The sequence below is a fragment of the Helianthus annuus genome, chromosome 12 (assembly GCF_002127325.2).
Source record: "Helianthus annuus cultivar XRQ/B chromosome 12, HanXRQr2.0-SUNRISE, whole genome shotgun sequence".
NCBI classification, from domain to species: Eukaryota; Viridiplantae; Streptophyta; class Magnoliopsida; order Asterales; family Asteraceae; genus Helianthus; species Helianthus annuus.
The window spans coordinates 143,892,354-143,910,715 of NC_035444.2; the positions used below are offsets into that span (position 1 = coordinate 143,892,354).

The 18,362-nt window shown below is 36.1% G+C and overlaps 1 protein-coding gene and 1 long non-coding RNA gene across 2 annotated transcripts; one reads left to right on the plus strand and one right to left on the minus strand.

Moving 5' to 3' along the window:
* Window positions 1–3,098: 3,098 nt before the first annotated feature.
* Window positions 3,099–6,064, minus strand: LOC110896986 (upstream activation factor subunit spp27). The gene is made up of 6 exons (XM_035981027.1): window positions 5,717–6,064; window positions 4,808–4,922; window positions 4,526–4,700; window positions 4,366–4,422; window positions 3,648–3,859; window positions 3,099–3,224 (listed from the first exon to the last, which is right to left on the minus strand). The coding sequence occupies exons 1-6, from the start codon at window positions 5,998–6,000 to the stop codon at window positions 3,099–3,101; spliced, it is 969 nt and encodes a 322-aa protein (XP_035836920.1). The 5' UTR covers window positions 6,001–6,064.
* Window positions 6,065–12,634: 6,570 nt separating this feature from the next.
* Window positions 12,635–14,421, plus strand: LOC110896985. Its single transcript, XR_002568343.2, has 3 exons — window positions 12,635–12,737; window positions 13,739–13,809; window positions 14,245–14,421. It is a non-coding gene; the product is annotated as an uncharacterized LOC110896985 (long non-coding RNA).
* Window positions 14,422–18,362: the final 3,941 nt, after the last annotated feature.

Consider the following 18,362-nt stretch of genomic DNA (forward strand, 5'->3'; position numbering starts at 1 on the left):
CGATATTTTTCAATTTTTATGCAGAGGGTAAGCTTTTAAAGCGCTTAAAGTATTATACGAAGTCTAGGCCATTGCTTCCGCAATATCAGAAGACTAGGTATAATACCCCATATATCAAACAGCATAAAGACCTAGTATCTCAGAATCAGGCAATCTCTCAAACAAGATTTCGGGGGTTACCCATATATCCGAGAGATGTTCACCACGAGATAAGTAAGTATTGATATTTAGGTTTATATCACTTGTAGGATCGGTGAATCGATCAAAACGAGTCGATCAGAAGAGTTCTAGACCAAATCAGAGGCGGAATTCATTGATTTGATCTTCATTCAGCTTGATGTGGACTTAGAAGTAGATTAACTGTCGATTGTATTGATATAACAACGTTACACGAGCTAGCGACACTTTGGCAGAGCTTCGCTACCGGAATCAGAATCATACAAATGAAGAACCAAGACCTCCTATATATAGGAAGAGCCAGGTCGCACGAACTTGTACAGTCCAGGTCGCACGACCTGGTGCCAGGTCGCACGAACTGATCAGTTCGCACGAACTGGTCAGTTCAGACCTGTTTCCTGTTTTTCTCGAACTTCGTGTCTTGGTTTAACTATTCTATTACATGACTCGATACAAAATGAAGTCAACAGACATATGCACCAACACACCTCTTAATGACTTCTATCAAATGTTTGATTCTCGAGATCCTGTTATTGTCTCTAGAGATGTCATCTTTCATGAACATAATTCATGTTGTCTTGTCACCTCAGCATCTCTATGTGCACCACTGAAACATTTCTACCATGAGTGCGACTATTGGGCTTTAATTGTGATTGTTTTCCTGCCATACCTCATGGATGTTAGAAGTAATTTGGATCGGTTCGAGTTGAGAAAATGTGTTGCTTCACATGTGCAGAAAAAAGAGAAAGAATGAGGAGTTTGAAATTTAAATAGTTTAATTATGTTTGAATTGTTTTAAGTTTATTTGTTTTGTTTAATTAAATTAAGTTGGAGTTAGTACTTTAGGAGTCAATTAAGTTAGTTTGTTTAGTATAAATAAGGATCATTATATTGGTTTTAAGTAGGTCGATTTTTGTGAATTTTAATAAAATCTCGAACCTTGTGTTTGGTTCTAAACATGTTATTTTTGTTTCGCGGTGTGCTGCTCCTATGCTTTCAATTGGTATCAGAACTAGCCAAAGGAGGAGTTAGACGATTCTAAGGGAGAGGATCAAAGAAACACAAGGGGTGTTTGTTTTGGTCTATAACGACGACAGCAAGATACTCCCAAAAAGAAAAAAGAGGGGTTTTATCGGCTATAAACTTTGCGCTTGGTCCAGTAAGGGATTCGACAACAATGGCATTTCAATGCCCAATGCTTACTTCCACATATTACACAATATGGGTTGTAAGGATCAAGACTATCATGGAAGCAAATGGCATCGGAAGATATCGTTCTCCAGATGGCCAAGTATACGAAGGCCAAAGCTATACGGGACGCCTTCAAAATCCGACATATTGGTTTTTGATCGTTTTAAGAAAGCACGTCTCCAAACTCTAAGGACCAAGTTTGAAGCAATGCAAATGAAGGAGACTCTATTGACGTTTTGCTAAAAGATTGCGTGCCTCAGTCTCAAAAGCAAGAAGTCTTGGATCATCAATCGAAGAAGAAATTTTGGTACGTAAATTACTTAATTCTGCACCAGATCAGTTTCTTGATATTGTGGCGTCAAGTGAACAGACCTTGGACAGAGATACGACGTCCTTTGATGAGGCTGTTGGAAGGCTAAAGGCATACGAAGAAAGGCATCGTGCAAGGGAGCCGATAACCGAGTTGGTGAACAATCAACTCTTATTGACTCAAGACGAATGGGAGGCTCGAAAAAGAAAGTGAGGACAAGGGCCACAATAGCCGTGGGCATAAATCAACTAACTAGAGACATGGCAAGTGTCAAGGGTACTGCAATGGTCGATAAAAGGAGAGCCCGGATGGTTCACTTATGACCGGTAAAGCTGAACATAAAAACAAGACATGTCGAAAATCATGCATTTTAGATCTGAAGAATATAAGCGTTATGTAAACGAGTTCCCAAATTGGAACCAGGAACGTACAAATCAGAGGGATGGAGAAGTTAATCTAGTTCGAGAAGAGCATGGCGATCAACTAGCCCTGATGCTAACCATGTTCAATCAAGAGGAAGTTCTGGGTAGTAAAGATGAGTCACTGTGGTCTTTCACTTACGGGTCGGAAATTGAAGAATGCATAGACGAGCATGAAGATAAGCTAGATGATACAATCAAAGCACTTAAGGTTATACTAGGAATTGGTGATACGGGTCGAGTGGATCCGAATCCAAATTAGGGAGGGTGATTGTTGGAAGTAATTGGATTGGTTTGGGAAGCGAAAAGGTAGTTTGATTATGTTTGAATTGTTTAAGTTTATCTGATTTGTTTAGTTAAATTGAGTTGGAGTTAAGAGTCGATTAAATTAGCTTGTTCAGTATAAATAGGGATCACTGTGTTGGTTTTTAGTAGGTCGAATTTTGCAAGTTTTAATAAAGTCTCGAAACTGGTGTTTGGTTCAACGCATTCCCTATAATTTGGGTATGGATAAGGGCATAGGGACCCCTTTCTGATTTGTGAGTGCTATGTATAGAGAATGTTCAACGCATTACCAATGTTAAGTAAATAGCAGAATAGATATTGGTACCTTTCTTCGATTGTCTGTCATGCAGCACATACAATATATGGCTTTCGAATTCTCTACATAAAATTGGTTATGCAACGAATGCATCCCTGTACATAGGTATGCTAGATTGCTATCTAAAGCTTTTTGACTTGACATTCGAAGAAAGTAAAATAAACTATCTTCATGATGGAAGATCATAAGCGCAAGTATATGCCATAATGCAAGAGATCTGCTCATAAAGCAAGGCAAGTTCATGAAAAACTTGACCAAAACCAACAGTTTCAATCATCGTATTTGGTGTTCTCGCATTTTCATTTGATTGTTGAGAAAGATACATCTTCATTGACTGACATATATTAATAAATAATTCAAGCAAAATTAACCAAAAATACATGCTCTCAACTAGCTAGATTCACCTTTCAGCCTTTATGAAATGAGTTGATAAAAGTTTTGAAACCGTAAATCCATTGAATGTGTCAACATCAAAGAGCTCTTTCAGCTTGTCATCGCATATAATCTGCCTTTTGTCCGCAGGATCCTATAGACATGTTCCAAAAGAATGATTATGTAATTAACACGTTAGTTATGATAACATTAATAACATTCTAAGGGGCTATTTGTTTACCTCTTAATGAGGCTCTTAATGGTTCAGACCTCTTACTGGTTCAGCACTTAATGGTTCAGACTGTTTGTTTCACGAGATGTCTGAATGGTTCAGTCATTTGCCTCTGAATGGTTAAGATTTATACAGAGTCTGAATGGTTAAGACCTCTAATCTGAATTGGTCAGACATTTGCCTCTGAACGGTTAAGAATTATACAGGCTCTTAATGGTTCAGACCTCTTACTCTTACTGGTTCAGCACTTAATAGTTCAGACCTCTTACTAGTTCAGCACTTAACCATTCAGATGTTGTCAAACAGCCCCTAAGTCTCTGAATAAAAACAATTAATTGGTAAGACAAACATATGTAACTGAAGGTTATTTTGTTTAATGTAGTCCCAGATTCTCTTAACAACATCCGAGCGTGCCAACGCGTCTTCACATGTTCCGAGAAATTTCACCAAAGCTTCTGAAAGTGGAATTGGAGCCATAATACCCGAACCACTGCCACCGCCACCACCGCTGCCGCCGCCACCCTCCTTTTTCTTCTTTCTTTTTGGCTCAGCTGAGTCTGTAAGACAAAGACTACAACTTTAAACAGTTGATCGTTTATTTAACGTTAATTTAGAGTAAAATGTCATTTCCGTCCTTGAGGTTTGGCCAGTTTTGTGACTTTCGTCCAAAGGTTTGTTTTTCCGCATTTGGATCCAAAAGGTTGGAAATCTTGCCATTTTCATCCGGCTTGTTAATTCCATCCATTTTTCTCCGTTAAGTCAGAGGTATTTCCGTCTTTTTGGTTAGCTTAAAGGGCAATTCGGTCTTTTTCACTTTATGTAAAAAGACCGATGAAAAAGACCAAATGGCCCTTTAAGTTAACAAAAAGGACAGAAACACCCCTAACTTAACAGAAAAAAATGGATGGAGTTAACGAGCCGGATGAAAATAACAAGATTTTAAACCTTTTGGATCCAGATGCGGAAAAACAAACCTTTGGACGAAAGTCGCAAAACTGCCCAAACCTCTGGGACGAAAATGGCATTTTAATCAAAAAAAAAAAAAAACTAAACTAGAGCCCACCTTCTGTTTTTTCTTTCTTAGGCTTCTTTTCCTTTGGTGCTGCACTGACTGGAGCTGCTGCAGATAATATTTCAATTATGAAAATAAAACGGTAAGCAAAAAGGGCCGTAATATAAACTGTACTGCTATAACTATAAAGAACAATGGTACGAAGATATACCACCATCAGAATTCAATGGCCATATATGCTTAGCAAGAGCCTTATTCATTTGAAACATGTCAATCGTATCCACATCAAAAAGTTCACGTAATGGTTCGTCACAACGTATGTTCCTTTTATTGGCTGGATCTTGCAGATCATGTTCACGAATGTAACTCCAAAGTTGTTTAACAACCTATGATTATCATGCTACCACGCTATAATATATATCGAGTTGAATAAACTTTCTGGATACAATAATCACAAAACTTTATAAATAAGTATGCAGAATGCTATTAATACCTCTGTCCTTGCTAATTCGGGTACTCCTGTGAATTTCTGAAGTTGTGGAGAAAGAGTACATAACTTGGTAAACCCGCCCCCTTTCTTCTTCACCTCTTTGTTCTCATTTCTTGACCTGGTTTCATAAACAATACATTAACAGAAGTAACAAATATACAAATTCATGATCGTCACTTCAAATCACATTCATATTATTAGAGCAAAAACAGTCAATCACATTATAACACCTCGCGGAATTTCGAATTTCAAATCTTGTTTCCTTAAAATAACCATCGAACCGTCTAAATGCAAATTATCAGCTTTTAAACAGTTGAACATCCAATTTATATGTTAACCTATGTTGTCAAAAGCCCTTTGGACCGCCTAGGCCCTCAAGCGAGGCGGGGTAACGGGAAAACGTCTAGCTGCCATCCAGATTCTGGCGAGATTTTGGCCAAATCCTGTAAATTCCGGCAAACTGGTCTAAGACATCCAAGAATGGCCCCGGAACCAACCTAAACAAAACTAAAACAAGTCTAAAACCCCCCAAAAAGGTAGGTTTATTCAATGTGCCTTGCTTATCTAAGCCCTCATGTTTTAAGCGCCTTGCACCTAGATCCAAGGCTCAGCCTATGCGCCTTGAGTGCATCTCGCACCTTTGACAACTATGATATTAATTGAATTAAGATATAGTGAATTCATGATCATCACTTCAATTCACATTCATATAATTAGTGCAAATACAACAAATCACATTATAACACATAATAGAATTCCATATTTCAAATCTTATTTCATCAAAATCACCATCAGACCTTCTAAACACTGAATTAACATCTTCTAGATCACAACAATAGCATCAAATTCTCCAAAAATCAACAAACTAACAAAAAACTGTAACCTAATTGAAAAAAAAAATCAACAACTAACCCTCGTTTTCTGCTTCCACCAGTTTTTCCATTACTTTCTTCTTCTTCAGCCTCTTCTTCAACTTCATCTTGTTCTTCTTCCTCTTCGTTGTCACCTTCTTCGTTCTGCTGTTGAGTTTCTAAATAGAGATCGATTTGTTGGCGAATAAATGCTTTTTTATCAGTTAAATCGACTCCAAATTCTTGCTCCAGCATGCGGCGTATGGAGGCGGTTGTGGAGGTGTTGAGATCGGAGATGGTTAGGAGCTGCCGGAGCCGGCCGGTGAGGTCGGCGTCCGATAGCATGGTGATTCGCCGGCGGCGCAAGTTAAAATTCGGTTGGAGTGTCTGAAAGGATTTTGGTACAAGTGGTTGTGGACTACCAAGTTGTAACTTCTGTTCAAGTGATTCAGGTGAAATTACTATGCATATATAGGTAGCGTTTGTTATGCAGGAATGAGAGGTTGAATAGAATGGATGATTACGGGAGAATGAAGAAAAGAGTGTTTGCTTGGTCAATGGAATGGAATTACCCATTCCAAAAGGCATTTCATTCCCTCAAAATCATTCCTTCCACCCCATGTTTTTTTTTCATTCCATCCCCTCTTGCATCATTCATCAACACCACAAGTCCACAACCCACCACCTTCGTCACAACCCACCACCTTCGTCACAACCCACCACCACCACCACCCACCACCGACGCCCCGTCACCCGACAGCCACCGTCGCCGCCGCCACCCACTCGCCACAGTTATCACCCACAGCCGCGACCAACTGCCAACGCCACTCGTCGCAGCCGCCCACCACCATCGTTGACGCCACCACCGCCACCACCAACCGCCGCCACCCACCGCCACCTCTGCTGCCACCCACCACCAACGGCCACCTTGTCGCCACCACCACTTGTCGTCACCGCCACTCGCCGCCACAACCACCACCCATCGCCGCCGCCGACACCCACCACCGCCACCTATAACCACCAACAATCTCTACCATCGGCCACCACCACCACCACCACTCACCGCTGATTTTATTACTCCATTTTTCTTGTCTGCCGAACAATACACAATAATAGTTCATTCCATTCACACATGGTAACCAAACAAGATATGGAATGGTAATGATCCATTGCATTCCCTCGTCCATTCCATTACCTCGTCCATTCCATTCCTTCGTCAATTCCATTACCCCATACCAAACAGACCCATAGTCTTCTAGAAAATAGACCAATCTTATCCACTTTATTGGTTTATGCTGGTCAAGTGGTTAATCATTTGGTTTTTTTCTTTTAGGTCCCAAGTTCAACTACCACTAACATCACTCCGAAGCATATTGATGGTGGCAATGAAGTTTATAACTAGGCCTCTCTAGAGGTCACCAGTTCGAAACCAAGCCGAACTGGATTTTATCGCAATAGGCCTTTGGGTAGGCAAGTTTTCCCCAGAACTGGTGGCTTGGTGGCTCGGGTATGCGTCCAACTCTGATCGTTATGGAGAAGAGGATGCATTTGCTCGATTGAGGGCATTCCAAGATGCTTATCCAGTGATTTAGTTGGTCGTTAAAAAAAAATAGACCAAGCTCAAAAGAGACAATCGGTAGACAGGATGTGCCGGCTAACAGTGGCGAAGCTTGAAAAAAAAAGTTCGGGGGGTCAGAAAGTAACGGACCTAAAAAAAAATTCTATCGCGTAGTTTCGAGGTGTATGTTCGGGTCGGACGTCGGTGATTCGATTCGGGTTAGGTCGGGTCAACATTAATATCAAATAAAAAACGTTCTCAAACATTACAAAGAAGTTATCATTTTATTCTAACACATAGCAGAATCTAATAACAAATCAAGTTAACAAATCACCCTAAATTTCAAACTCTAATTTCTATCTAAATCAAATCACAATAAGATTAAACAAATAAAATTAGACATAATTACAGAAAGATTCAAAAAGTTTAGGGCAAAAATTCGGACCAATTTCACCCTTAATTTCAACCTAAGTAACATAAATTGCAGCCCTAAATTAAACCTAAAGATAAAAAAACACATACCTTTAACCTTATGAATATTGGATAGGGTGAGATTTTAAGTTGGACTATATAATGATTTGATTTGGGTTATATAATATACATTATAATATTCTACCAAATATAATGATTTGGGCTATAATATTTGGACTAATTAAATATTTTATTTGGACTATATAAATAAAAAATTTAAAACCGGGGGATCGAAAACGTATATACCTAAATTTCTTTTATAAAACCGGGGGTCGAAAACGTATATACCTAAAAATCTTATACGAAACGTACATGTATAACACTACTGACCGAAAAGTTCGGAGGGGGGGGGGCGGGCGGGCGCCCCTCCCCGCCCCTTAAATCCTTCGCCCCTGCTAGGGCTGGCAATTTTACACGAATACACGACACGACCCTACACGAAGTTAACAGGTATCGTATATGGCCTTAACAGGTATCGTGTACCAAACAGGTAGACACGAGATTACATATTAATTTTCGTGTATAAACAGGTTATATACATGTTTACCTGTTAATACCCGTTAGTACACGATAAGAAATTAAATATAATTAAACTCATCAGCCATGTGCGTGTGGGTTCCTTAATTCCTTTCTATTTTCATTCCTCATTCAATTAAAAAAAATAAAACCCAAAACTCCCTTTGTAACTCTCAGATAGCATGTCGCGTTCGTGTTAACAGGTATTAACAGGTAATTTTCGTGTATAACAGTCGAACAGTCCTGTTAACAGGTATTAACAGGTAATTTTCGTGTATATCGTGTCGTGTTCGTGTTTGAAAAAAATGATACGATAAGTTATCATGTCTTGTTCGTGTATGGGATTTCGTGTATCATGTCTTATCGTGTCGTGTCTTATCGTGTACGGGTATACACGATATGCCAGCCCTAGCCCCTGCCGGCTAAAACAACTAGGGTTTATCCTGCATAAAATTTTTTGATGAAGTGCATAGCGGTTCACATAATAGCCAATCATATTGAAACATGTGTAAAATGTAGGCTAAGAAGTCGGTGGCTATGATTTAGCCCCCCCCCCCCTCCCAATTTTTAACCGTTGGGTCAATTTAACCGTCGCTTTCTCATGACGATTTTATTGGATTTTTTGGACACCATTCTACTTTCAAGGTTTTTCGTCTACTAAATTTTAGTCGTTTTGGCCGACGGATCTGGTGTTGTAGGCTGAATATGCATTTCTATTCTTCTAATATTCAAAGTAAACTTATCTATTTTAATATTTTTTTCCCCTTTATTTATGTCAGTTTGATCTTGAAAGTATTTTTAAAAAGATTTTTAAACCCTGAGAAATAGCAGCCCAGACCAGAACCAGACAATCCAAAATTCCAATTTCCAAGTGTCCAGCCTAGATCTCAACATTTTAGCCCAATAAATACAACCTGAGCCCAACAAGTTTACTCTTTGGATTTGAAGTCCAATAGCCTAGTTTGAGAGCTTTCTTAATTCTTAGCACACCTATGTTCAATTTCAGTCCACCTGATTCTTTAATACTTTAGTATCTTGCAAACCAATTTACCAAAGCGATAATAAAATAAAATACAAATTGAATAGATCTTCATTAGTAGTTTAGTACCTTCATATTTATATTTATGGGTTGGGTGTATAGATGGTAGATATATATACCAATCTCTGTTTTTTAAATTGTGAAAGCAATCTAGTTCATTCTTAACTCAATTTAATGATCAAAATTGACACGACATATAGAAGGGGTAAAAGAGGGGATTCGTATTTTTGTCAATTTTTTTTTTTTTTAAATTAGTACCACCTATTTTAAACTTAAATAATTTGCATATATTTTATTATTTTTTTGTTACAGAAAATAGCATTGCCTTCAAACCCATTGATTTGATACTTCTTGTTGATTTTTTTGTTTAAATTTAGTACCACCTATTTTAAACTCAAATAATTTTATATATTTTATCATTGTTGTTAAAGAAAATAGCAGTGCCTTCAAACCCATTGATTTGATACAAACAATTATATAAGAAACTATAGAATTCACCTATATATAGTTAGGATTATGTGATCAAAGCTAGCTAGTGGCTTGGAAATGGTAAAAGCTAATCAGAAAGCACAACATGATGATTAATAATCATGTATTGAGTGTTATATCATTTTTTTTAACTAAATCCCATTAAGCATAGATTACAAAGTCTTGGTCAAAACCCAAATGCCACTATACATGCATGCCAAATCCGTTTTCTTTCCCACTATGATCCACTCATTTTCTAGAATAAAATTAAGAACCAGTCCATAAATCAAGCATATACTCATATTTCTTGGATAGGATACAAACAAAATAGGGTACTTTGATGAAGAAATATAAGATTTTGGCATTTTAAACTTTATATACTTGGGGTTTTTTTTCTTGAACATGAACTTGAACTAATGAGTCTTTCCTCTATTCTTCGTATCAAAATGTACCATGTGATGTAACGTAATTGCCATGTTACGTGATCACGTATATTTTAGATCGGGCGACGTCTAGCCGCGGGTATATGGATTGATTCATTAGGTCTAACGACTCTTTCCTCGATTCTCTATTAGGATCTACTATGTAATGTAATTACCATGTTTTAGATTGTGCTCAACATCTAGACATGGGTATACCCTGGGTCTAGTCCATTCCTCTAGCTAGGACTAAAGTCAATCACGATGTTTAAAGCTTGAAAAATTCCACCAAATGTATTTTACCGTTTATGTTTGTTTGTGGAGTGTCTTTTTGTTAGAGAAACGTAATTTATTCCACTTTATTAACTTTAGTAAAAGAATTAATTTCTTTGCCCTTTCACATTATTCTATGGTCAATTTGTTAATATATATAACACCTATTTGCAAATAAAAAAGGTTTCGGATTTACAACTTGAAATAATTTATGAATAAACGTGAAGAATTGTTTTAAAGACACGCATCAAATAGTTGCAACAAAAAAATATTATTATAAAATTTATATAAAAGTAAACTTAACTAATACTTGTTTGGAGTTATAAAATGAGAGATAATCATATCGGGTTGGTAGGACGGGGTTTTGGGGTTAACATGTTGAGTAGATAAACTCAAGCATGACTCGTATAGTCCGAGTACATTTCAACTTTAGATGTAACTAATTTATCTAAGCAAGTCAAATTAGTTGAATGAGTGTAATCAAGTTTTTAACGGATCGTAAGTGAATTGTAAATGAGGTATAACAAATGTATTAAAGGGGTTGAAAACAAGTTTGCATAATATATAATTTAATTTTTTTATAACTCTAAACATATTCATATGTTTAAATAACGAGTTATACATATCAACTCAAACATCACACCCCTTTAATTAAATCACTTAAAAGAGACCAACGCATTCACAATCTTTATTTTACGAGTTATATATAAGCACAAAACTTTATGATTTTTATGTTAGCAATTACCACCCACGGTAAATAACAACTCCAACTTAAAATATTTAATCTTTATAATTTAAACAACTTTTTATGGTTAAAGAAAAATTCATGTGAATAAAGTTTTTAACTTCATTAAAATACAAAAACCAATTTGAATTGGAAAGCGGTTGTGGATACCTTCGATAAAAGACTGGCGTTATGGAAGAAGTCTACTCTTTTAGAAGGGGGACGGCTAACGCTCCTAAAAGCGGTAATGGAAACCATACCCACTTATTATTTCTCTATTTTTAAGGCTCCTCGGAAAATTAGTAAACAACTTGAAGCGAAAAGAAGAACATTTTCTTGGGGAGGTTCGGATGATAAACAAAAGATGTGCTGGGTAAAATGGGAGAAAGCGACGAGACCGAAGGAAAATGGGGACTTTGGCCTCACCCCGCAGTGGGACGCGAATATTGCTTTATTAACCAAATGGTGGTGACGGTTTAAAATAAAAAAAAATGCACTATGGAAAAAGTTCATTGAAGCGATCCATGTGAACAAGAAAGAACACGCCTATATGCCGGTGGTAAAGTCGATGACAAGAGTGTGGAAGGCAATTGCGGGGTTGGGAAAAGAACTAGGACAACATGATTTAGATATGGAAAAAATGATGGAAGCTAAAGTAGGGAAGGGTGTCGACAACCGGATGTGGTGGAACATGTGGGTGGGGAGCGAACCGTTTTATAAATGTTTTCCCGATTTATACAAGATTGAAAAAAAAAAAAAGAAACATATCATGATAAAAGACTGTTTTAGCAGAATGGAGGGAAGAAGTGGATATGGAGATGGAAGAAACAAAGGCTCAACCAAAAAGAGAAGGAGGACTTAAAGTGTAACGTCTCACTTTTCGTAGCTTTCCGTTTTTAGAAAGATTGTATTGTAATCCTATTTTCGGAAACTTGTTTCTCTTGTAATCGCATCTCTTTTCGAATCATTGTAAATCCGAGATTTTGATTGTAATACAGTTGATCATTTATGTGAAATATACCTTGTTCGTACATTCGTTTATAGCATTCAAGTCGTACACTTGTACGTTTAAACATGCTAACTTGCAAACAATATGAATACGTAACTTTAATCGTTCCTTGTGTGCAATACTTCACTTTGATCTCACAATACATAATCCATAGTTGTATACTTGTTCTAAATACTTCAACGAGATCATAATATACATAAACTCATTACTTGATCAATTCATTTAATCATACTAGCAACCATGTCATACATACTTTGTTTACTTAGAACATGTTTATTACACATGTAGGCCTTCATTTATGTTAGAAAAACAATAATACATCATAAATACTTAAAATATTCAGCAAATAACTAATTAAATTGTAAAAAAAAAAACATAATAGTTCCGATCGGAACATGTCCACCAGCCTTAACTTCTTTTTTTAATTGTTAACCACCAACTAACTTACATTTAATACACAACCACCTAAACCTTAATCCCTTCACTGTAAATAGAACATTATCTTAGCCTTTTTACCACTTTTACAAGCTCAAAACACTCTCTAAAACACCACTAAACTCAGCTGAGTTTCAGCAGATTACAACAGAAAGTTCCAGCCATTCTAAGTGAGTTTTAACTCACTTCTTCTTCTATTTCTTTCTTGTTCTTTCTTCTAAAACAATTGGATAACCTCTAGGAAGGTTTTCACAAGTTTGCTTGGGCAAACTAAGGTGAAACCTCACCATTTTTGAGGTCCAAAGTGCGCTGAACTTTCTGCTTGTTTTTATCTTTTTAAATCTTCATGTTTTTTATAGAAACTTGGTGGAATCTTGTTCCCACCAAGCTCACAACTTAGTCAATGATTGTGGGTTTGTGTTAGGGTGATTTCCATCAAAGTTTTGGGTTCAAACACCCATTCTAATTTTGTTTATACAAGGTATTCGAATTATGAAAGCAATCACAAGACATCATCTTTCATATGATGAACTTGCAACTTGTGAAGTGTGAACAAATGGAAGCTTTGGCTTTCCAAACTAAGTTTCACTCCTTCATTTGAGCTTGTGTATGAACACTCAAAGTGACATACTAGAAACAAAGTACCTTAGCCCCGTCTAGCCCTCCTCACTTAGTTCATTCTTTCCATGATGTGTGGGCATACCCGGGTTGTAGTGTACTTGATCACTTGAGCTATGTTAGATAGATTTACTTTCTTGTTATTCATGACCCTCCGAACCATCTTCATGATTGTTTGTGTAGTGGGGAATCATATAATGAGGTTTCAACCTCCATGCTTGACAATACATGATATTCTTGATTGGACTTAGTTTAGGTTATTATTATTATAACTATATAAGTATATGAACTATATAAAACATGGCTGAATTTGTGATGATAATGAAGTTATGATTATTCGTCATAAACTTAGGCTAATATATCTAAAGTTCTAAGAAACTTGTTATGATCCAATGGGTAATTTGGGACCCATGAAACCACTTAATATGGTGTCATAAACGAGCCGTTAGAACTAGATATTATTTTCGTATACATACTTTCGATACTTTAAATTCCAAGTCCGAATCTTCCATTCCAATTCCATGAACTTACACACCTTCGTTTACCCTTGTAGGGTGACTCGGTGTTCCATCCTCAGCTTACTCAACACTTCACGGGATTATCGAGTTTGAAGCTTGCAAAACCGTGAGTACGCTTGACCCATTTTCATTTTACACATTTTTTTGGTGCAACGTGTTAGCTTATTGAAATCACAACACTTAAACTTTATCTTTATGCACAAACAATCCAATACATGCATGCATACGTTATACTTGATACATCTATCTAGGTTAGTTCATTTTGTGATTGAACTTGTCATTAACTTCGATCAAGCCTACTTTAACATGTATAGCGCTATAGGAGTAACGCACCGCCTGTGAACATTGGATTATGTTAAGAATCTTTTACTTGCGTGAACTTTGGTTTGACTTGTTTATCACATGCTAGATTTACGCTAATCTTGAATTACTTAGTTTGCCATGTGGATTCGTTTAAACATTTTTATACTTATGCTATATACCTAAACTTGTGTACTCGCCAATGCTTTTGTGTTGAACTATACTTTTTAACGTGTTGCAGGTTGATGATGTTGATTATGATGAAATCTAGTAGGGACGACACTAGAAACGCATCTTTAAATTACTAGATTTTTTACTTTATTTTGATTGAACTTGTCGTATTTGTTTTCCAATGTTGTACTTTGACTTTTCATGATGTAATTTGACGATTTATGTTATGAAATGAAATTTGGTTTTCAATTAAATATTGTCACATAATGTTAGGAAGTCTTTGAGCAATCTATTTCCTCTCACTCCGATGTTTCCGCCATCAGTTGGAGTGTGACAGATTGGTATCAAAGCCATAACTATAGGGAATTAGGTAGAATTACCATGTTCGACCTAGTCTATAGTAGGTACCATATTTTGACCATTCTTGCTACTTCTTTAAAATGTTTATTCTTCCTATTTGCTTCTACCTCTTCTTTTGTCTTAATACTTACAATATGTCTTTCCTAAGACATTTTACACAATACATTTTTGAAGACTTGAAGACACTCGTAATACAAACGAGACGAGTTCATCAAAATAAGCATGAAGCACGCGAACATGTCGGGTGACTTGAATCGGTGGAACTAGCAACCAGATGACAAAGTATGTTCTCAGTTGCGTCAATGAAAACCCTTCTCAGCAATGCGTCTCGGATCCCAAATAATTTTGCTTGGAAATGGAACAGATGGGTTCCTATGAAAGTTAATACTTTCATGTGGAAGGCTGTGAACAACAACATCCCTACAATGTTGGCTCTCAGAAGAAGGAATGTGAATGTGGACGATACCTTATGCAAATTGTGTGGAGAAGCGGACGAAGACTCAGATCATCTCATGTCCTCTTGCTTGGTGGCTACAATAATATGGCAGTTTATTAGCGATTGGTGCAAGATCCGAAGAATTTATGTTTTCTCAACTAAAGATTTGATCAATATCCACAACCAAGTGAAGACGACTAATACTAAGAGGAAGGTTGTTCAAGCTGTAATATTTACGGCTGCCTGGTGCATTTGTAACGCAAGGAACGAGACTGTTTTCCAAAACAAGACGATAGGTATAAACAAGATAAAGGAGAACATAAAGGCTTTGGGCTATCTATGGATAAAAAACCGATCTCCTTGTTCGAATATACATTGGAAGGATCGGTGTGTTTTTTATTTGTAATTTTTATGTTGTTTTGGGCGCTAACGATTTGCTAGTGTTTTTTTAATGAAAGTCGCTGTTCAGAAAAAAAAAAAAAGCTAGCATTACAAATACCTTCAAAGTTGGTGTTATCAATAATCAAAGATTCCAAATCACTTAACATGAGGACGACAGTTTTTTTTTCTATTGCAAATAGGATTGAGATCATACAAAAAATCTGAAGGATTCCGTGTGAGGTGAGATCAGTGGCGGAACTAGAACATTAACTCAGAGGTATCTTAAAAAAAATTTCACCGTGCAATCATACAATATTAAAAAAACGACAATAAATAAATAAAGTAAAACAAATACCTAATAGATTTGTCCTCTTTAATTTTTCATAGCTTGAAATCGTTCCATCACATCGTCGTCTTTTACTTCATATAAAAAAAATCCTTTTCGACCGCACAAACCATAGCATTGTTCAAAAATTTCGGGCCCATTCGATTGCGTAAATCCGTCTTGACAAGCTTCAATTTCGAAAAACATCTTTCAACAGTTGCGGTTGCAACTGGTAAAAGCAAAGCTAGCTTCACTACCCTATAAACTGAAGGACAAGAACTATGCGTTCCCGTTTCAACCATAACACGCGCAAGATCACTTATTCCATTCAAGTTTGCAAATTTATTTTAATCGCTTATAGTGTGACGAAAGGACTCAATATCACCCAAAAAAGTCCTTATTTCTTGTGTAGTAAAATCATCCAGTTACATCTTAGCTAACCCCAATATCTTCGATGGGTCAAACTTAGAAAAACCGTTACAAGAATTTAAACCCGACATATTTTTTATCAAACTAGTTGTTACCTCACTAAATCGATTTCCGAATTCTTGAATTTGCATGTCCAAAACCTCATTAAAAATGTCAACTTCAAAATGATGTCGATTTGTAATGACATTCTTTCGGTTTCTTGGATTACCATAACCTTCTGTCAGGTCCAACATTGTAATGTTGTATTTTTTACAAAAGAAAGTCACTTTTTCCAACATCGGCTCAAACCCATTTTGTCTTAAAGCATTTAATGCTCGTTTTGTACCATTTATCAAGTTGGCCGCTTCTAATAAATCTATACCTTTTGTTGAATGTGTTTTGAAAGAGCATTTGTATAGCTTAATATATCTTCCATCAAATGCATATAAAAAACAAACTCGAGTTTTTTAAAATATGATAGAATACCTTTTGCATTTGTTCGTTGTTGACTGCAATCTCCATCTTCTTTAACATATTGAAGTACGGTAACAACTTCCGGAAACAATCTAAGCAAATTGATGATGGTTCTATGATGTGAACCCCATCGTGTATCACTGACTCGTGTTAGGGAAACCTCTTGGTTTAATCCTTTACTCGTTTTATACCTTCAAGTATTTTTTTCCCACTCTTGCCTTTTTTTCCTCCCTTAACATATTTTTTCATTTGCAAGAAGCTGAAACCGTAGTGACAACTATGGAAAGGAATTCATACAAAGTTTTGACACCGGTATGTTTTTTTGCAACAACGACAATAACCAACTGAAGTTGAAGAGCAAAACAATGGATGTAATATGCTCACGGGTTATCTTTCAAAATCAACGCTTTTAACCCATGAACATAAATGTTAGATTTTGTCAATTTCATAGTGAAAGATATAGAAATACAGTTTAAGTTTAGGTATGAGATAAAGATTAATTTATGCAATTTTATCATAAATAAATAGCAATAAAGAATATATAAAAGAAAAACATGCATGACTAGACGCAAGAAATAATAAATCCAGTTGCATCTATTTTAATGTATTCTTTCTTTAAACAAATACTAAACTACTTTTCATGGTCAAAAACATATTTTCTTATCAATAATTTTCAAACAATATAATCCCGATTGAACTTGAAACTCATAAGATAGCCTTAAAAAAATATTAAAATCATCGTATCAATAAATATTTAAATCTAAAATAAACCATATAATAAAACAAAATGATTTGGTACCTGAACTATAATATTTGGTTGATGATTTCTTTAAATAGATATCAATTCTATTGTTTTAAGCCAGACAAGCAGATTGATTATCATTTATTTTAATTCCTTATATAAATGGTTGATACCTAAACTCATGATCCTAATTCAAACCAAACACAAAATATAATATAAAAATAAAATATATTATATACCAAACTTGCAATATCATCTCGTTTTCGTGTCACAATATCAGAGCAAGTTGCTTTTGGAATATATTAAACACAACAAGTTGCAGAGCAAGTTGCTTTTCGAATATATTAAACACAACAAGTTGCATTTTATAATAATAATAATAATAATAATAATAATAATAATAATAATAATAATAATAATAATAAAATATAATCAAACTTGTTAGACTACATGTACTGGGGCGCCAAGAAGGAGGATAGCGCCGCTATGGCGCCTATCACACCGCCCCCCGGGGCGCTATGAACCAAAAAAAGAAAACGCCGCGATATGCATAGCGCCGGTTATGTGGGAATCTTTCAAACTTTCCACCAATCAAATTTAAGCAATGTTTTTTATATTAATTAATAAAATTGAAAATTATTAAATAGTTAATGATTAGGCGGGGGCTTTATGACTACGGGCTTAAATCCATAACGCCCACACGCTGACGTGGCGCGCCACATGGCGTATAACGCCCCTTTGAGGGCTTTATGACTACACATGCCCTTATACTTTAATCATGATTTGTCAGCCGAGCATATCCCACAGGTTCTAATACACAAAGTATGAGGATACCTGGATTCAAATATTGGATAAGCATAGAAAGAAACAAGTTATATTCGTTTTCTAGAAAATAGAACAAATAATAATCTATTTTAAAATGTATAAATCATGCCATACGACGTATAATAATAATTTTCAATTTTCATTTTCATTTTCAACCTATACATTTACCATGGATGGCAGGGAATAGTGATTCCCTGCTATTCGTCGAAATTGGCGGCCGCCCCTCTTCTATTGGAC